Below are 21,858 nucleotides of genomic sequence, written 5' to 3'. Positions count from 1 at the left end.
TCACTAATTTGAATTTTTAATTTGAATTGAGATGTGACTTTATGTCAGAGCTTTTTATTGTAACAAAAAAGTTAAATGTGAATGTTTCTGAGAACTTTTTACTATAACAAAATTTGAATTCTAAACTCGAATTGGTAAAATGAACAAAACATTAGAGAAACGGAGAGAATGCTTTTGCACATAAGTGACAAAAAAGAGGCATTATCTTTGTTGTGTCCTAAAATCCATCTTCTCCGATATTTCACACTTTCATGTTGGTTATAATTGGATTAGAGGAAATTGGTGTAAAATTAATCTTGTTAGGGATCCATGGAATGGAGCAACATGAAATGAAAGAGTATCCCTTATTTTCCATCTCAATCCCTTCAGAAGTAGTTCCTTCCCTCTATGAATGCTAAGCCAAACTAAAGAAGGATGTTTGCCTATAGCACCTTGTAGAAAACTTAAAACTGGAAAGTAGTGAGCCAATTATTATTCCTACTAGTGAAGAGGATTGGCAAGGACTCTCCAAAAAGCTTATTCTATTTCTAGCATTTCTTCCCTGAAGCTAGCTAAAGACCAAAAACCCATATAGCAGTAGTAACAGTTTCCCCCAACATGTATAAATTAAAGAATCAGGGACCAAATTGAGACAACTCATAATTTAGGGCTTATTAGTGAAAATAACCTTAAAATAATTGTTTTTTAAAAAGGTCTTTGGAATGCAAACTCCCGCTTACTAGCACGCACGTCAGTGCTGATTGGACAGAACAAAAGCAGAAACACATGCTTTTTTCTTCTTTATTCATTAAAATTCACCTACTACGAAACACTATTGTACAATGAACGATAATAGGACAAAACAAGCCCATTCCTTTGTGACACAAGACTGCAACTCATAGTAAGCAAATCATATGTGCAAAAACATGGAGACAAAAAAAAACAAAAAACAAAAAAAAAAACAAAAAACAAGAGGAAAAAGAAAATCTAGCAACTAATAATTTAGTACTAGAATCAATTTGTAATGGAGTAGAAGAAATTCATTCAGGTAAATGCAGCTTAGGTTAGATAAGGAAAGCCTCCTCAGTCCAACATAAAGCTGTTTATTCCTAACGACACTCCCGAATTGTATCATTATTTTGGGAGCATACAAAATCCCTTGAGATGGGCAAACGACAAAAAAGTGCATCCTTTATCCTAACGTTTCAAAACGAAACGAATGAGAAGTGGTTTCCAAGTGCCCAACAGTACTTTAGAGAGGGGAGAAATATCGTTTCCTATTAAGGGAAACAACAAAGAAACACTGGAATTGTTAATGCAGATATCATTCAAAAGACTATTTAATTACCAGCATATTACAAAAAAAAAAAAAAAAAAAGTAAGCAAAACTTTGGTGTTTTCAAATTGTAGTCCAAGGCCAAACCATAATTGTTATTGCTTGTAATGTATAGACTCCAAGGGGGTGGGAGGCAGAAACAAAGAAAACACCTTGCTCCAGGGAGGCACCTTTCTTTTAGTTGTTAAAGGTCTCTTTAAAAAGTGCCCTTTATATAATTCCTACAAGGGCAAAAACAATCACAAATACAAAAATAATAATAATTAAAGAAAACCCAACCGAAGGCTAATCTATGCTGGAATTGTCAGCTCCAAAGGGAAACAGATGCATCATTTAAGGTACACTTTGTTGTAGTGATCTGCAGCTTTGGATATTGATTGTACTGAAACAGGGAATCCGGGGCCCATCTGCATGTAAACAAGCCATTATATAACATGTGCTCAAAAGATTGGATGGCTATGGCTAGAGATATTTGGATGAAACCATAACGCATTGCATATGTGACGCAATTATGAGCTTACCGTGCTACATACATGGAAGGAGTTGATATACCCCGCATATTTAGATGCTGCAACAAAAAGGGTAATTTGGTGGTCCTTTATACTAGTCAAATAATATAATATAACATGCATTATGCATAGAAAAACAACTAACTGAACTCCTTGTCAATTGAAACACTAATATAATATAGCATGCATTATGCATAGAAAAACAACTAACTGAACTCTTTGTCAATTGAAACTTTAAGTGGACGTTTGATTCATGGATTCAGAACCATGATTCAGAATCATTCTCGTTTTACGTGTATTTTTTGTGAGAGAAAAACACTCTAAAGAACCACAAATCATGATATATTGGATTTATGCTTATCTTTGGATACTTCTAATTAAGTGTTATGTTGGTTTTAGAGTAATTTTAATAGTGAATTTATGTGATTTTAATTGGTTTTATAGATTAGTATCATTTGGAGTTCGTAAGTGAGTGTTGGAGTAATTCTTGGAGCTAAATTGATATCGGAGAGCCGCGACCTTGAAAGATGGCGCCTAGGCTCTGAAATAGTCCAGTTGCAGTACAAAAACCCGAGAGAAGAGAGCCTAGACTTTGTGCAGTCGAGCCATGGCGCTATTTTACGCAATGAAGAACATCTCCGCTCAGCGCCGCGGCGCCCAAAACCAGAGCCGCGACGCTACTTCGAAGCAAGGCGTATATTTGGCATCTTTTAGCTCAGCGCCGCAGCGCCCAAATAGTAGGGCCGCGACGCTACTTCAAAAATTTTGCCGACTTGAGTTCATTTGAGTTCCAAAAATTTACAAAAATGCCAATTCCAAACACTATAAATAGGATTTTTAGGGTTATTTTCTGGGATCTTTTGGCTAAGAAAAGGAGAGAAGACGACTCTACGAAGGAGATGAGGATTCGTTCAAGAACGGAGTTCAACTTTGAATTCGCCAAACAGTTTTATTCTTCCCTGAATTTCTTATGTTAATTATTATTATCATTATGTTTTTTTTTTTTCAATTATGTTCTAAATTTCAAGACTAGGGCTACAAGTGTAGCCAAGACATGAATATTTGATTCCATTTATTTTCGTTCAATGAAGTTTATTCACTAAGAGTTTTCCATTCATGAATGTGTTTCTTTTATTGTTCTTAATGCTCTCAATAAACTGATCACTTATTGAATTGAATTGAAAACTTAAATTGAAACTCCAGAAGGAGATTTTTAGGAATAGTTTCTAATAAAAAGAACCGTAAGTTGCGTAGGACATCGAGAGATAATAATACGACTTGTGAGAGCAATTTTAGAAAAATCAACGAACTTAAAACATTTCTAGGATGGTGGGATTCACATCTAGTGATAGTAAATTTACATGTTAGAAATATTTTTAGTAGCATCCCCAGAAGGACTATTAGATAAATTAGGGTTTTTCGTTCTACTACATGAATGAGAGGCGATGTTAGCAAATAATTAGAATTAAATAGAAATTGTCTTGGTGAAACTTATATGCTCTAGTGTTTTCTTTGCATTGATCTCTTTTCATAATTATTTTGCATATAATTTGTGTTAATTTATTTTGCTTTCTTTTCAATTTTAATCTTTTATAGAGATTTTATTTGTCTAGATAAAGTTAAAAATATCAATTCAGTAATTGTTAAGCTAGTCTCCGTGGGAACGATATCTTATTCACTCATTATATTACTTGTACAATTCGTACGCTTGCGAAAATTCACATCAAGTTTTTGACGCCGTTACCGGGGACTAGCATTAACAATATTGATACCAAGTATTTTTAATTTTAATTTAGACTCTTACGTTATTTTATTTTCCTGCAAATTGTTAGGTGTCTTATAGTGCATGCTACGATCTAAAAGTCTTGAAGTCTTTGATCCTGAGATTGAGCGGCCTTTCAGAAGACGTAAGCGGGAAAAGAAGAAAGAAAAGCTTGTGATCGTTGATATGGCAGAACGAGAGCCTGACACTAAGGCTGTGGGGGATTATTCTACCCGCGATGTTACCGGGATACCGTCGAGCATTGCTACTCCAACTATTCAAGCCAACAACTTTGAATTGAAGCCGGCGATCATCTCCATGATTCAAAACTCTTGTCAATTTAGGGGTTTGCCTAGTGAAGATCCTAATGCTCATATTGCACGTTTCTTGCAATTGTGCGATACCATGAAGTTCAATGGAGTCTCAAAGGATGCTATAAGATTGAGACTGTTTAGCTTTTCTCTCAGAGACAAGGCTTGGAGTTGGCTTTATTCTTATCCCTCAAATCACTTCACCACTTGGAATGATCTTGCTTAGAAGTTCTTGGCTAAGTATTTTCCTCCATCCAAGACCATTCAGATGAGAAATGAAATTACTAATTTTGTGCAACATGATAGGGAGACTTTATCAGAAGCTTGGGAGAGAATTCAAGAGTTGTGCAGGAGATGTCCTCATCATGAGGTGCAAAAATGGATGCAGATTCAGTATTTCTACAACGGTCTAGATTTGAGCAATGCAAAATTAGTGGATGCTGCTGCAAGAGGTGCATTGATGAGAAAGATTGTGGATGAGGCTTTTAATCTTCTAGATGAGATGGCTGCAAATGATTACAAGTATCCGAAGGAGCAAACTATGGTGAGAAAAACTGTAGGGGTACTTGAGGTTGATGCTTTGACAGCTCTGACGAGCCAAGTGGCTGCTTTGGTGAAAAAACTGGACAATAGGGAGGTGAATTTGGTGTATATTCCAACTTCTTGTTGTGAATATTGTGGAGCCAATCATAAAAATGGGAGTTGTTTGTCTGTGGCGGAGCAAGCTAATTACATGGGGAATTTCAATAGGCAGCAATGGAACCCAAATTCAAACACCTATCACCCCAGTTCCAGGAATCATTCAAAATTCTCTTACAGGAACACTCAGAATGTCTTGAATCCTCCTCCAGGGGTGCAACAAGAGAAGAAGACTTCATTGGAAGAGATGTTTTCTCAATTCATGTTGACTACTAAGCAACATATGGATGATACTAAGCAATACATGGCTAAGACAGACACTTTGTTGAGTAGTCAAGCAACAGCAATCAAGAACTTAGAAGTGCAAATGAGGCAATTGGCAAGTTCTAGTTCAACAAGGCAACAAGGCTCTCTTCCAAGTGAATACCATTCCTAATCCTAAAGAGCAATGCAGGGCTATTTCTACAAGGAGTGGTTTGCAACTACAGGATCCACAAGTGAAGTCAAGTACAGAGAAGAAGCAACTGCATGATGACAAAGATACAAAAGAGAAACTAGGAGAGGAGATTGAAAAGAAAGATTTGCCGGTAGAAACACATGAGCCAAGGATTCCGTTTCCGCAAAGATTGCAGAAGAAGAATTTGGATAAGCAATTTGCCAAATTCTTAGAAGTGTTTAAGAAGCTCCACATCAACATCCCATTTGCAAAGGCCTTAGCTCAAATGCCAACGTATGTGAAGTTCATGAAGAACGTCCTCATCAACAAGAGGAAGTTGGAAAATTTTGAGATAGTAGCGTTGACTGAGGAATGTAGTGCCATTATTCAGAGGAAGCTGCCACAGAAATTGAAGGATCCAGATAGTTTTACTATACCATACACTATTGGAAACTCTTACTTTGGAAAGGCATTATGTGATCTTGGAGCAAGCATAAACCTTATGCCATTATCAGTCTTTTGGAGGTTGGGGTTAGGAGAACCGACGGCTACTACAGTTTCACTACTAATGGCAGATCGTTCTGTTAAATACCCACGGGGTATCATTGAAGATGTTTGGATAAATTCATCTTTCCAGCGAATTTCATTGTACTTGATATGGAGGAAGATGCGGACATTCCCATTATCCTTGGAAGACCCTTTTTAGCAACAGGAAGGACGCTTATTGATGTGCAACGAGGAGAACTCACAATGAGGGTGCAAGATGAGCAAGTTACTTTCAACGTGTTCAAAGCCATGAAACTACCGACTGAGGCAGTGGTGTGCTTTCGAATGGATGTGATTGGAGAACTTGTTGGGGATATGATTAAGATGAAATAATTAGATGATGATCCGGAAGCATGTTTGGTGCGATCTTTGACTACGGTAATGTTAGACGACGAGGAAGACAATGAGTTTGTGAAGTTTCTTGTAGCATCACCTCCACATCCTTTTATGAAGACTCTCCCCCTTGAAGAGATTAATCCAAGCAAACCACAGTTAATTCCTTCTTTTGAAAAGCCACCTGCACTGGAGCTTAAATCTCTACCATCACATTTAAGGTATGCTTATCTCGGTAAATCTTCTACTCTTCCGGTTATTATTTCTGCTTCCTTGAATCAAGAAGAGCAAGATAAACAGTTGCGAACGGCTTTGGGATGGCCGTTGGCGGACATAAAAGGTATTAGTCCGTCGATTTGCATGCATAAAATTTTGATGGAAGGGAATTGCAAAACAGTTGTTCAACCTCAACGGCGATTGAATCCTAACATGAAGGAGGTTGTGAAGAAGGAGGTGCTTAAATGGTTAGATGCTGGGATTATCTACCCACTTCCTGATAGCTCATGGGTAAGTCTTGTACAATGTGTTCCTAAGAAAGGTGGGATGACAGTGGTTAAGAATGAAGCCAATGAGCTAATTCCAACAATAACGGTGACAAGATGGATGGTGTGTATGGATTACCGGAGACTAAATGATGCCACTCAAAAAGACCACTTTCCGCTTCATTTTATTGACCAAATGTTGGATAGGCTTGCAAACCATGCATTCTATTGCTTTCTAGATGGTTACTCCGGATACAATCAAATAGCCATCGCTCCTGAAGATCAAGAGAAGACTACATTTACATGCCCCTATGGTACTTTTGCTTTTCGGAGGATGCCATTTGGGTTATGTAATGCTCCTGCCACTTTTCAACGATGCATGATGGCAATTTTCTCGGATATGGTGGAAAGGACTTTAGAGATATTCATGGATGACTTCTCCGTATTTGGTGATACTTTTGATCTTTGCTTGACAAATCTTAAGTTGGTGTTGCAACGGTGTGATGAGACAAATCTAGTACTCAATTGGGAGAAGTGTCACTTTATGGTGACCGAGGGAATTGTCTTGGGACACAAGATATCCAATAAAGGGATCGAGGTAGATCGTGCCAAGATAGAAGTGATTGAAAAGCTTCCGCCCCAAGCTGAGTAAAAGCAATAAGGAGTTTTCTTGGGCATGCAGGGTTCTATAGGAGATTTATCAAAGACTTCTCTAAGATTGCAAAGCCTTTGTGTGACCTTTTGGTGAAGGATGTTCCGTTTGAATTTACGGATGCATGTTTGGAAGCTTTTAATATTTTAAAGAGGAAGCTCATCTCAGCGCCTATAATTGCTACACTGGATTGGAATCTTCCATTCGAAATTATGTGTGATGCGAGTGACTATGCCGTAGGAGCGGTTCTTGGGCAAAGGAATAACAAGTTGCTTCATGTGATTCATTATGCAAGTCGCACATTGAATGATGCTCAAGAGAACTATGCGACAACCGAAAAGCAGTTACTTGCCATTGTCTTCGCCTTCGACAAATTCCGGCCATACTTGATTGGGTCCAAGGTGATTGTCTATACGGATCATGCTGCTATCAAGTATTTGTTCGCTAAAAAAGATGCTAAGCCAAGACTTATCCAGTGGATATTGTTGTTGCAAGAATTTGATTTGGAGATCAAGGATAAGAAGGGAGCGAAAAACATGGTTGTTGACCATTTATCACGGTTGGAACAAGAAGATGAAAGACCGGATGATCAAGTGCCCATTAATGAATCTTTTCCCGACGAGAAAGTGCTAGCAATCCAATCATCTAGTGTACCATGGTATGCCGACTATGCTAACTACCGTGCTCGGAACATAGTGTCCGCCGATTTCACCTATCAACAACGCAAAAAGTTTTTTGCTGATGTCAAGCATTATTTTTGGGATGATCCATTTCTTTATAAGCTGTGCCCCGACCAAATTATAAGACGTGTTCCGGAGGAGGAAATGGGAAAAGCATTCTTAGGAATTGTCATGAGTTGGCGTGTGGAGGCCATTTCAGCGGCTCTAAAACGGCGGCTAAGATTCTTCAATGTGGATTTTATTGGCCAACTCTTTTCAAGGATGCTCATTCCTTTGTGGCGGCATGTGATCGATGCCAAAGGACCGGTAATATTTCAAAGAGACATGAGATGCCCCTTAATAATATTTTAGAGGTGGAAGTATTTGATGTTTGGGGCATTGACTTCATGGGGCCTTTCCCCCATCGTTCCCCAATCTCTACATCCTAGTAGCCGTGGATTATGTTTCCAAGTGGGTGGAAGCCGTTGCCTTACCTGCCAACGATGCTAAAGTTGTGCTTAATTTCTTGAGAAGACGTGTTTACAAGATTCGGTACTTCTCGAGCAATTATAAGTGATGAGGGCACACACTTTTGTAATAAGTTTTTTGCCGCACTGCACTACTTGTTAAATATGGAATAACTCATAAGGTGGCTACCAGATATCATCCTTAAACTAGTGGGCAAGTGGAGGTGTCTAATCAAGAAGTGAAGCAGATTTTGGAGAAGACGGTGAATGCAAATCGCAAAGATTGGTCCAAGCGGCTTGATGATGCACTAGATATGTCTCCAGAAAGTATTACTCTACAATTCTCGTCTCCGTCTTTTTCCTGGGAAATTGAAGTCAAGATGGTCAGGACCGTTTGTGATCACACAAGTATTTCCCCATGGAGCTGTTGAGATAGAGCACAATGAGAGGGGAAAATTCAAAGTAAATGGTCAACGGTTTGATGGTCAAGAAACAGTTATCACACTCTAAGATCCTTAAAGTGAAGCTGAGTCGAGCTGAGGACATTAAACCAAGCGCTTATTGGGTGGCAATCCAACTTTTATGGAGTTTTTGAGGATTTCACACAAGTATTTCCCCATGGAGCTGTTGAGATAGAGCACAATGAGAGGGGAAAATTCAAAGTAAATGGTCAACGGTTTGATGGTCAAGAAACAGTTATCACACTCTAAGATCCTTAAAGTGAAGCTGAGTCGAGCTGAGGACATTAAACCAAGCGCTTATTGGGTGGCAATCCAACTTTTATGGAGTTTTTGGGGATTTAGTCTCTTTTGTTGAAAAAAAAAAAAAAAAAAAAAAAGAGTCAGCGCCGTAGCGCATAGAGAGCCGCGGCGCCCGTTAACTCCCAGCCAAAAACCATGGAGCACATCGCTGAGGCGCCAGGATAACAGAGCTGCGGCGCTAATTCGTAGCAGGGTGTTTATACCACTTGAAATCACAACTTGGCAGCCTCCACACCCTAATTCCGCCCCTCTTTCATCCCTATCTATAAATTTGCCAAGGAGACCGGCCTACTTCCCCAACATTCCACCACAAATCCACCTCCATCTCCATCAAACTCCACAATTCCTCTTCGGATTTATCAAGTTTGGGGGTATTTCAGCTTCGCAAGTGGAGTGCACAGTTTGGGCAGACTTTGGGCGTGATTGTACAGTTTCTTTGCCCATTCTCTCATCAAGTAAGTTGTGCTCTTACTCACACTAAGATTTTCGTACAAAAATAGCGTAATGCTCATGAATTAGTGTGAAATTCTTTCCTTCAATGTGGTTATGAGTTGAACATTGTTATAAGATATTAGGGTTTTGTGCGTCACTGATAATAGCTTGTGAGGTGCCGGATTTGCGTTTTCGCGCAATTTGATTGCCTTTTGGGGATAGCAAAGGTGTTTTATTGATTCGGTGTGCATTAAGAATAAGCTGCCTACCAAGTGTTCGATAATTTGCCTGAGTGGCGTGATTGGTGTGATTAGGGTGGCGTAATTACCATTTGGTGTTATTGTTGCGTTTGTGTTATACGGGAGCAATGACACCAAAGAATAAAGTGACCGCTCAGAAGGACTATAACTCGCACTATGTCAAAAGCAAAGATGCCTATCAATGATTTATATCAGGCATAGCTTCGAAGAATCTCATTCTTGAATGCAGCTTCGCTCTACACCACGGCCTAATCTTCAACAATATCCAAGCACGGGGACGGCATGACTTTGCTAAGAAGCCAGAAGCGGCAGTTATCCCGCTTGTTCATGAATTTTACGCAAATGCCTTGGAGCATAATGCCAATGGAGTTTATGTACGGGTGAAACAGTGCCTTTTGATTCCAAGTCCATTAAACCAAGTTTATAACCTCCCCACATATTCAGAACGATGACTACTCGGTGCTAATGAGTGAGGAAACTGATTGAGAGGTGGTTATTCGCCGGATGACTAAGGCAGGCACAGAATGGAGAACTCGGACTGAGACACCAAAAGACTTTCCGGCTAGTGCTTTAACACGAGAAGGAAAGGCACGGAACTATTTTATTTGTTCTCGTCTTCTGCCAAGCACTCAATACAACGAAGTCACAAAGGAACGGGCTGGTTTAATGTATGCAATCATGGATGGCAAATCAGTTAATGTGGGACAGATCATTCACCAGCAATTATTAAGGTCATTCGAGCTACTACTACAACTGCTGGTCTGGCATTCCCATGTCTGATTACCGCTCTCTGCAGTCTTGTGGATGTCGAATGGAAAAATACCGAGGAGCAACTACTCCCGAAGCCAGACATTGACAAGAGTGTCATGGATAGTTATCAGAGTTGGGAAGATGACGTCGACGCAATCGGCGAACATTATGACGCTCTAGACCCATCGACATCCGGTCCCACTAGAGTCCCTGGTCCACCGAGGCCACCTCGAAGAACTCGCACTCGGACCACCCCAGCTACTTCTCAAGAAGCCCCAGTCGAACATCTTAAATCACACTATATGCAAGCATTGCACAATCTACATCAGGAGTTCTGACAGCAAGCTTGACAAACTGATTCCATGCTCCGAATGGCTCAAATGATCAGACAATATGTTGGTGCACCACCACCTTGGCTCGCTCTCCCACCTGTGTTTCCCCCTTTCCCGCTAGCTTTGGGAAACAATGATGATGATGATGGCAAGGGTGCTTGACATGGCCCTCACCCAGGTACATCCTATGCGCTTCTATTCTCTTTATTACAACATTGAGGACAATGTTTCTATTTAAGTTTGGAGGGATTGTTTTTTTCATTCGTAGAATAGGTTAGTTGAGTTTAGTTTTTTTTTTCTCGTCCATTCATTCATTTTATTGTTTATTTCTTGAAAAAAAAAATAAGTAAAAGTGACGACATCAAGGCCGATGATGAGAATGGTTTTACTTGCTTCTAGCTTGGAAAAAATTGATAAATATTGTATTTTGTGTGTGCGCTTGATCCTCTTTGTTAATTCTTGCTTTGCCTGGGACTCTATAACATTCTGAGCACTCTCTTAAATTTGTTAATCATTTTGCTTATTTGGAGAAAAATTATGTGACCTAAGCAAACTCTTTGATCTCACAAGAATTCTAGAGCCGGTTTGATTGTCACTTGAGGCGAAATCCTAGGACACACCATATTAGGGAAGGGATTTAGGCCATGTTTAGATCGTTTGAGCCTTTCAAGCCAATCTGTGCGTAATACATATCCCTAGTACCCCTTTTGAGCTTGTTTTGACCTTTTTCTTTGTCACCTGCAATTGGACCTAGTAACTAATACTCTCTCATTTGACCCTTCACTTATGTGCATATGATCATTAGAAAAGCATATTTAGAGCTATATTACAATTTCGGGAGGATGGGAGGAGCTTGGAAGAAGAAAAAAAAATTGAAGGATGACAACTTAGACACCCCACTTTGTGCGCTCAGGTAAAGAAATAAGTTTGGGGGTGTGGAAAAAAAAAAGGAGAAAAGAAAAATTAATGATGAATAAAGTGGGTTACTGTTAGTTTACCAATCCATCCTAAAAGCTTAAGCTATTAGGAGGTGGGCCAACAATAGTTTTATATTTAGACCCCCCCCCTTAGGTGTGGGCTCGACAATGGACAATCGTGTGGATAAATTAATTAGAAAGCCCAACACGTGAATATTTAAGCCCGAGATATATTAAAAACCCAACACATTATGACAATTTAAATAGGAATAAAGAGTGCAATTATGAGAGTTTGAACTCAGGACTTCCCGCTCTAATACCATGTTAGTTTACCAATCCATCCTAAAAGCTTAAGCTATTAGGAGGTGGGCCAACAATAGTTTTATACTTTAACAGTTACAAATGGAGATTCGAAAGCAAGTTTGGGGGAATTAAGGAGAATTGAAGAAGTTCATGAAAAAAAAAACATGGAATGATTTTGTGCACGTGAGTGACTTAAGCCAAAAATAGTATCCATCATCCTACCTTGAATCCAAGCCTCACGTTACAAGTCGAATGAAGTCCTAATGATCCTTGGTATGGTGTTCGTTCTACATTAGTGTAGAGTGATATGAAAAACCAGCTTATGGAGTTCTAAACATTCTCAACCAAGAGATCCATTTTTAAAGAACTTGGGTTGCATAAACTGATCCGAGTGCGGATGGTTGACAGCGAAAAGCTTTACACACACACTCATGGAGCCTTAAGTGAGGTAGAAATTGGCATTAGGATTGAAATTCTACATAGAATATGATTTTTGAAGCTTCTCTTGAGCTACTAACTATGTGGAATCTCTGAGGCAAGATTGTCAAATCATCAACAAGTTGTCACTGGTACTTAGATTCTTTTATTGCTTTGAGGGTTACTTTCTTTATTCTCTTTTCTTTACTTTTCTTTTGCTCACGGACTAGCAAAATCTCAAGTTTAGGGGTATTTGATATATTGGATTTATGCTTATCTTTGGATACTTCTAATTGAGTGTTATGTTGGTTTTAGAGTAATTTTAATAGCGAATTTATGTGATTTTAATTGATTTTGCAGATTAGCATCATTTGGAGTTCGTAGGCGAGTGTCGGAGTAATTCTTGGAGCTAAATTGATACTGGAGAGCCGCGACCTTGAAAGATGGCGCCTAGGCTCTAAAATAGTCCAGTTGCCGTACAAACACCCGAGAGAAGAGAGCCTAGGCTTTGTGCAGTCGAGCCATGGCGCTATTTTACACAGTGAAGAACATCTCTGCGGCGCCCAAAACCAGAGCCGCGGCGCCCAAAACCAGAGCTGCGGCGCTACTTCGAAGCAAGGCGTATATTTGGCATCTTTCAACTCAGCGCCGCGGCGCTACTTCGAAAATTTTGCCGACTTGAGTTCATTTGAGTTTCAAAAATTTACAAAAATGCCACTACGATTCCAAACACTATTGAGCCCGTTTGGTTGGAGGATTCGTTCTCTGATTTAAATCATGATTCATGATTCGCTACAGTATTCTCTCACAAAAAATACACGTAAATCGAAAATAATTTTAATCTCATGGTTCTAATCCATGAACCAAACGGGCTCTATAAATAGGATTTTTGGGGTTATTTTTGTAGAAAGTAGTCGACCCTTGTATTTAGTTAGAAATTTATTTATTTTCTTATAATAGATTTCAGTTTCTATATTTTTAGTTTCTGTTTTCCTTAATTAGATTTTGTAGTTTCCGGTTTTCCTATTTTGATGGAATTCCTAATTTTCAGGGATTCTATTTCCCTTTCTCTGTGGACTGGTTTGCCAGCCACCCTAGCCTATATATTAGATTGTATATCATTATTTTCTGAATAAGAATAATCGGAATTATTTTATTGATTTCTTCATGGTATCAGAACCCTAGGTTTCTGAACCCTAATCCGTTCCAAACATCTCTTTCCCCTGCCGTACTCTCATCACGACAACATACGGCATGGCATCACAATCTTCTTCCTCGGAAGTCACTTCGAGATCCGAGCCTAATTCTTCAGCCCCTATCGTCCCCGATGCTTCTTCTCATCTTGTCACAAATCATAAACTTCATGGCCATAATTTTCTTCAATGGTCACAGTCCGTTTTTATGTACATCTGCGGCAGAGGGAATGATGAACATCTCACAAGCGAAATCTCTGCTCCAGAAACGACAGATCCTAAATATCGGGCCTGGAAAACAGATGATCACTTGGTTATGTCATGGCTAATAAATTCCATGACCACGGACGTTGGAGAAAACTTTCTATTCTACAGGACAGCCAAGGAGATATGGGAGGCTGCACGTTAAACGTATTCCAGCATTGAGAATTCCTCAGAGTTATTTGATATTGAGACCAGATTATATGACCTACGACAGGGAGAATCGAGTGTTACTCAATATTTCAACACTCTCACACGCTGTTGGCTGCAATTGGATATGTACGAGATTTATTCTTGGAAATGCCCTGATGACTCTGCCTTGCATAGGAAGATTGTTGAACAAAAAAGGACCATCAGATTTCTGCTTGGCCTCAATAAAGACCTAGACGAAGTCAGGGGGAGAATCATGGGCATTAAATCTCTTCCAACTATTTGGGAGGCCTTTGCAGAAGTTCGTAGAGAGAAGAGCATAAAGAAACTGATGATGACAGACAACCACACTCCACCCGTTTCCGAAGGGTCAACCTTGTACACTCACAATTCCTCTCAAAATAATAATACTAGAAGGAGAAGACCAACCGAGCATATAGAGGACACTATGCAGACCCGTGACTGTCAAGAACCAGAATCAAGTCCTCTTGCATCCGATAATCACAATGGTATGAATTTCGTATCTCATGACTCTATTGTGCCAGTGATTGATGACTCTAATCAGCCAATTGCCCACAGGAAAGGTGTTCGAGGGTGCACTGGTCATCCAATCGAAAGACATGTAGCTTATGGGAAGTTGCTACCATCTTACAGGCCTTTTGTGTCCAACCTTGATAGTGTGCAGATTCCTAATTCCATCCAAGAGGCTCTAAAGGTTCCAGCATGGAAACAAGCAGTTGAGGAAGAAATTCGGGCTCTAGAAAGGAATGACACATGGACCCTTACAGAATTACCTCATGGAAAAAATCCTGTAGGCTGCAAGTGGACATTCACGGTCAAGTACAAAGCAAATGGAAGGTCGAAAGATTCAAAGCCAGACTTGTAGCAAAGGGCTTTCACGCAGTCATATGGGATAGACTACCAGGAAACTTTCGCACCCGTTGCCAAGCTCAATACTGTTCGGGTCCTACTCTCTCTTGCAGTGAATCAAGATTGGCCTCTATACCAACTTGATGTCAAAAATGCCTTCTTGAATGGAGACCTTAAAGAAGAAGTCTACATGACTATACCTCTGGGCTTGGAAAATAGTTCAAACAGCAGGTTGGTTTGTAAGTTGAAATCCTTATATGGCTTGAAACAATCTCCTCGTGCTTGGTTTGACAGGTTTTGCCAGAACTGTGATTACAAATGGATACCATCAATGTCAAGCTGATCATACACTGTTTGTTAAATCCATTTCTGGAGGCAAGATAGCTATTCTCATAGTATATGTAGACGATATCATATTGACAGGTGATGATTCAGAGGAAATTATTAGACTCAAAAAGATGCTTGCAACAGAATTTGAGATCAAGGATCTCGGGACTCTCAGATACATTCGGAGGGAATTGTAATATCCCAAAGAAAGTACATCTTAGACTTGTTAAGCGAAACTGGCTTTCTTGGGTGTAAACCTGCTAACACACCCATGGATCCCAAGAAAAAGCCAAACAGAAATGAAGAAAGTAATCCAGTTGACAAGGGAAGATATTAGAGACTTGTGGGCAAACTAATCTACCTATCATACACAAGACCTGATATTGCCTACTCAGTCAGTGTAGTGAGCCAGCACATGAATAATCCGAGTGAGGATCATTTGGAAGCAGTGAACAGAATTTTGAGATATTTGAAGATGACTCCTGGACATGGTTTGCTCTTCAAAAATTCTAAAAAACGTGAGGTTGAGATATACACAGATGCTACTGGGCAGGAGAATTAACTGATAGAAGGTCAACCACTGGTTACTGTTCATACGTCTGGGGAAATCTCGTCACTTGGAGAAGCAAAAAACAAGTTGTTGTCTCTCGGAGTAGTGCAGAATCAGAATATCGTGCTCTTGCACTAGGAATATGTGAAGGAATGTGGCTTCAAAGGCTATTAAGGGAGCTTAAGGTTGAGACGAGGGGCGCAGTCAAGATGTTTAGTGACAGTCAGGCAGCTATTAGCATCGCTAAAAATCCTGTGCATCATGACAGAACAAAACATATCGAGATTGATCGACACTTCATCTCAGAGAAGGTCAACAACGGGATTGTGCAGCTAAGCTATGTTTCAACAAGACTTCAAATTGCTGACATTCTCACCAAAGCACTACCAAGGGTGAATTGAACTCCAAGCTTGGTTTGTATAATATATACAACCCAGCTTAAGGGGGAGTGTAGAAAGTAGTCGACCCTTGTATTTAGTTAGAAATTTATTTATTTTCTTATAATAGATTTCAGTTTCTATATATTTAGTTTCTGTTTTCCTTAATTAGATTTTGTAGTTTCCGGTTTTCCTATTTTGATGGAATTCCTGATTTTCAGGGATTCTATTTCCCTTTTTCTGTGGACTGGTTTGCCAGCCACCCTAGCCTATATATTAGGTTGTATATCGTTATTTTCTGAATAAGAATAATCGGAATTATTCCATTGATTTCTTCATTTTCTAGGATCTTTTGGCTAAGAAAAGGAGAGAAGACGACTCTACGAAGGAGAGGAGGATTTGTTCAAGAACGGAGTTCAACTTTGAATTCGCCAAACAGTTTTATTCTTTCCTGAATTTCTTATGTTAATTATTATTATCATTATGTTTTTTTTCAATTATGCTCTAAATTTCAAGACTAGGACTATAAGTGTAGCCAAGACATGAATATTTGATTCCATTTATTTTCTTTCAATGAAGTTTATTCACTAAGAGTTTTCCATTCATGAATGTGTTTTTTTTTTTATTGTTCTTAATGCTTTCAATAAACTGATCACTTATTGAATTGAATTGAAAACCTAAATTGAAACCCTAGAAGGAGATTTTTAGGAATAGTTTCTAATAAAAAGAACCGTAAGGTGCGTAAAACATTGAGAGATAGTAATACGACTTGCGAGAGCAATTTTAGAAAAATCAAAGAACTTAATGAATTTCTAGGATGGTGGAATTCGCATCTAGCGATAGTAAATTTACATGTTAGAAATATTTTTAGTAGCATCCCCAGAATGACTATTAGATAAATTAGGATTTTTCGTTCTACTACATGAATAGGAGGCGATGTTAACAAATAATTGGAATTAAATAGGAATTGTCTTGGTGAAACTTGTATGCTCTAGTGTTTTCTTTGCATTTATCTCTTTTCATAATTATTTTGCGTATAATTTGTGTTAATTTATTTTGCTTTCTTTTCAGTTTTAATCTTTTACAGAGATTTTATTTGTCTAGATATAGTTCAAAATATCAATTTCAGTAATTGTTCAGCTAGTCTCCGTGGGAACGATATCTTATTCACTCATTATATTACTTGTGCAATTCATACGCTTGCGAAAAATCACATCAAATCATGATTCAGAATCAGGGACGAATACAGAAAATAAACATCTTCTAAGAGCTTGGTTCATGGGTTCAAATCACCATAATTCAATTTTTTAGAATTTTTGTGAGAGAAAACACTATAACAGAATTTTTTAAATTAAAATTTTTATGAGAGCAAACATTGTAGCAGAATTCAAAACCGGGGTTCAAACCCCTCTGCCAAACATGCCCTAAAGAAAGGAAGGTGATCCTTGAGGTTGAAGAAAACCTAGGAGTACACTATACAGAAACCTGAAAGTAAAATTAAACCAAATCAAAAGGTTATCCATAAGTCTAGAGTTGCAAAACTTCGGTTAGTAAGCCAAAGATGATTAAGGATGCTTGCTTGCAAAACTTTCGATCAACGTCCGAGACAGTAATTATCCTCACAAGTCACGATAAGTTCTATACTATTTTGCTTTTGCTTTACAACTCTTCAGTTGCCATTTTAAGCACATATTAGTCATTTGACTGTTAGTGACTGCAACATGTCTCTATATTTGAAGTTCATTATGACAATTAGATCATTCAAAGCATAAATAAAATAGTTATTAAACAACAATAATAGGATATTGTAAGTCAAATAAAGTTTTAATAGTTTTAATTCCTCAGTCAAACAGATTTAAGTGAACTGCTCGTCAAGTTGAGCCGAAGTTGATCAAGAGTGGCTCAGCTATTAGCGTGGCCAGCAAGCTGGACACTTCCAAGCTCAAGGCATATGCAATGAGCTTGAAAGAGACTACAGTAAGATAAACATTACTATGTGAGGAGTTCACCTTAATCCCTAAAATTAAAGCCATTTTAGATAATTCAAGTTATTGTGACTCGGTTCATATAGAATTTATCTCACAATAAATCAATACGCATTGCTTACTCTTTTTTAAGCCAACGGGCTTTGCTTGCAAAAGAGCATTCACGAATGCACCAATATTCTCACGAATATACTCCTCTGAATAGCTCACCTGAATTATTACAGAACAAGAATAATAGTAAGTTATAAATCAAATGGATAAAAAGGAAAAGGCCGTTAAGTGCACAAAATTGTTTCCGGCAAACAGATTTTGGAACTGCCAAAAAAAAAAAAAAAGAAGAAATAAACTCTTTAGAAGTAGATAATGGTACCTTCCCAACTCCCACATGGACGATTGATGTTTTGTCCATTCTAAATTCAATGTGACCTTGTTTTACTTTGTTCAGTGCCTCCGAAATATCATTTGTCACAGTACCTAGCTATACAATGTGTTAGTACAACCAATAAATAATTCATTACTAGTCAGCTAGAGATCATAATCAAATAAGATAATGTACATAAAACTCACTTTACGGTCAGGCCAAAGACCACGCTCTCTGAGAATCCTCGAAATCTGTAAACAGAAAAGATGCATGATACATCAAATAAGAGTCAAAATTCCAAATAAAAACTAACACCACCACTAAAATTCACAAACCTTTCCCATACGCAGGATCATTTCAGTTGTTGCAAAACACTTGTCAACATTGAGCTTGTTACTGCCTGCAGAGATTAAAGCTCAGGTTATGAATCTGAAACCTAAATTGTTCACATTGAAAGCTTTCAGTTCCATTAAATAGGGCATACATAGAAGGGATGTCAAAGTAAGAACGTCTTACAACCTACTGCCACAACATAAAATACAAGTGATCATCTAAGTGATCAGAAATATTTTTCCTGGCACAATATCTAATTGCATAATAGAAACAAGTATGGTTCAGTACTAGCAATTTCTTCCATAAGTTCAACTCCACCAACAATATCAGCTCCTGCTGCTCTAGCTTCATCTGCATGTTTCCCTTCAGCAAAAACTGCAACCCTCACAACCTGCAAAAAAGACAAGTTTTATGTGACCGGCTACAACATAACAGATTAAAAGTTAGAACTATGTGATCGTGAAAGAATTTAAATAATACCTTCCCGCTTCCATGAGGTAGAGCCATGCTACCACGAACTCCCTTTCCCTGAAGATCAATTAGATAGCACCACATGTAACTATTTAACAAACATATAAATTATACACAATACTCAACAGAACGCACACGCAAAGTAAGTAGAGGACCAAACGCAAATAGTAAAGCTGCTATTACTGGATAAAATCAAAAGATTTAAACTAACTTAAGAAAATCCGATATCATTATAAAAGAGTTCAGTAAGAAAATAGAGAGATAAAACTGCAGATTCCTTGGACAAGCCATGTCTAGAAAAATATGCCCATATTGTAATATTAATATGGGTAAACAATCTTAAGAAAATATGATCATCAACAGCCTGAAATAATTGTTTAAACAACTCATCACGTCGAGAAGTCATCTTGTGAAAAAATTTTATGGCACCAAATTATCTGGAATCCAAATTTGACAAGTATTGATAATACAAATGATAATCTCACAGCTTCGCCATGATTAGAAAAATTCTCAAACTTTGAGAAACTAAACTCATACCTAGAGGCCGTATAATTCATCTATCAAACTCCATTACACAGGAAAAAGATAAAGAAACTTGAATCTAAAGAAGAATTTACACAGAAGAACTGACTTCTTACCACTCGCTTCGCATCAACACCCAATTTTACATGTGCTTCAACTGTTTCATCAAAATTGCACTTGGCACTAGCCTGAAAGCTAGAAAACAACATAAAGAGATCAGCAATGAGAAATCTAGGGCAAAGATCAACATCCAATTTGAGAACAATCAGGCAATTATCTTAACAATCAAAAGGAACAAACTTTTATCAAAGTAACTCGATTTTATTTACATTTTCTCGGAAACCAAAATAACTGGAATAAACTTTACACTGACCTTGACTTGCCGAATTGCCTCCATCAAATCAAGAATAGGCTTCCTCTCATTCTTCTCGACCTTAATCAGCGTCGGGAAGGGAACCACCAGTTTCTCCTCCCCCGCCGTCTCCAGCGCAGCCCTAGAAAATGAGGGTCTCCTCCTCGGCAGAGTAGCCCTCTCGATCCGCCGCTTCTCCTCACTCTCGCTTGCGGTGGCGTCTGAGGCCGGAGAGCCCCTGTCCTCCGGCAGCGGCGCGACGCGCGTCGGGTAAGAGACTGGAGCGATTGACGGCGCGTCCTTGACGAACCGGACGTCCTCGCGGGTCCAGGTGGACCGGACTTCCTCGCCCGCCGAGTCGCGCGGCCCGCGAAGCCGTTGGGCAGCCTCGGGAGGCGGTGGCGGAGACTCCTCGGAGGGCGGCGGGGAGTGTTCTTTGGGTTTGACGACGTAGGAGACCGGTTGTATTGGAACGGAGCCGGCAGATCTTCTCGGAAATGAATCTTTTGCAGGGGAAGAATTGGGGTCTGATTCGGAGGAGAGGAGTCTGTGGAAAGAGAGAGATAGAGGAGGGCGGAGATGAAAGGGAGGTGCAGAGAGGCAATGGCGGCGAGCCTCTGAGAGAAGCCTGAGCCTGAGGGCTGCCATGGAAACCAGGGAAATGCGTTTGGTGAAAGAGTCGGCCAGTGAGTGATGAGGGGGTTTATGAGGTTTAAGGCCACGCGAGGCTTTCGACAAAGAAATGGAGCTCCGGTTCATTTAGGTCCGTTCACTTCGTTGATTCGAGTTTATAATTCGAGTTGAGATGTAATTTTATGTGAGAATTTTTTACTGTAATAAAAAAGTTAAATGTGACTGTTTCTGAGAACTTTTTACTGTAACAAAACTCAAATTCTAAACTTAAATCGACGAAATAAACGAGACCTTACTATTCTCTCCAGTAGTGTAACCGTAGAACACATTCTTTTGGGATAAAATTATTTTATTACATAATTGTAGCAGAGAGATGCTATAAGTATCCTATATCTTTTTAATATTAAACCAATACGTTTTTAAAAACAATTTCTTAGAAGTTTATTTTTAAGACATAATGTCTAAAAAGTTATCCTTTTTATTTCTTTTGAGTGAGAAAATTTTATGACTAAATTAACAAATCATATAAATAGACGCAAATGACTGATAATTCGACTCCGGATATAGACTAGATTCACCAATGAAGACTGTTGGAGTCAGGTAGATTTGGTGGGTACGACGTGTACAAAGTATGTACGTGCAAGTATCGAATTTAGTGGTGTCGATACTGACGAAGATAGAGCCGGTAATATGGGTCACGACACGACAACACGACTAAAAAATGACACGAATTTTGCTGGTTCCCGAATCGAATTCGGGTGCGGAAGCGTGGGGATGAAAAACAGCGGATCGTGTATAACAAAATTTTTCATAAAACTTTTGAGATACTCTATAGATTATATTAATTTATGCACGAATAAATTAATCACATTAATTTACATCATTCAAGGATCAACCGAAAAATACTTGGAAGCCGACTCGGATGATAACTTGAATTTCTTTGACCACGAACAGTCCTTGCTCCAAGCTTTGTGTTTAGAATACCAAAGTCTTCCACGTCAATTCCTTGATTCCACGTAGACGTGTGTGTGGGCACACATGAGACAAAATAGGTTTCTTAAACACTCGAATTTCCACAAACACCAACGCATGCACGATGTGGAATTTTTGGAGAAAAATATTTTGTTCTCTTTTTCCTCTATGAGAATTTCGGCCACACTCAATTAGGGCTGAATAATGTCTCAAAAATT

General features: G+C 38.9%; 1 protein-coding gene and 1 non-coding gene across 2 annotated transcripts; both read right to left on the bottom strand.

The window, feature by feature from the left end:
* Nucleotides 1–1,368: 1,368 nt before the first annotated feature.
* Nucleotides 1,369–20,775, bottom strand: LOC21393658 (50S ribosomal protein L1). The gene is made up of 10 exons (XM_024170780.1): nucleotides 20,057–20,775; nucleotides 19,800–19,871; nucleotides 19,171–19,218; nucleotides 18,979–19,081; nucleotides 18,693–18,757; nucleotides 18,564–18,608; nucleotides 18,367–18,474; nucleotides 18,119–18,206; nucleotides 1,837–1,883; nucleotides 1,369–1,722 (listed from the first exon to the last, which is right to left on the bottom strand). Exons 1-10 carry the CDS (start codon nucleotides 20,681–20,683, stop codon nucleotides 1,645–1,647), a joined length of 1,281 nt encoding a protein of 426 aa, XP_024026548.1. The 5' UTR covers nucleotides 20,684–20,775; the 3' UTR covers nucleotides 1,369–1,644.
* On the bottom strand, nucleotides 4,164–4,269 carry LOC112093076. Its single transcript, XR_002902905.1, has one exon. It is a non-coding gene; the product is annotated as a small nucleolar RNA R71 (small nucleolar RNA).
* Nucleotides 20,776–21,858: the final 1,083 nt, after the last annotated feature.

The sequence above is a fragment of the Morus notabilis genome, unplaced genomic scaffold (assembly GCF_000414095.1).
Source record: "Morus notabilis unplaced genomic scaffold, ASM41409v2 Scaffold830, whole genome shotgun sequence".
Lineage (NCBI taxonomy): Eukaryota > Viridiplantae > Streptophyta > Magnoliopsida > Rosales > Moraceae > Morus > Morus notabilis.
This window is presented reverse-complemented; position numbering and strand designations above follow the sequence as displayed.

Coding starts and splice junctions, on each gene's coding strand:
- LOC21393658 (XM_024170780.1), bottom strand. CDS start 20,683: ATGGCAGCCCTCAGGCTCAGGCTTCTCTCAGAGGCTCGCCGCCATTGC. Junction 19,872..20,056: donor AGGCAATTCGGCAAGTCAAG/GTCAGTGTAAAG, acceptor TCTAGCTTTCAG/GCTAGTGCCAAGTGCAATTT. Junction 18,475..18,563: donor GTCTTTGGCCTGACCGTAAA/GTGAGTTTTATG, acceptor CACATTGTATAG/CTAGGTACTGTGACAAATGA.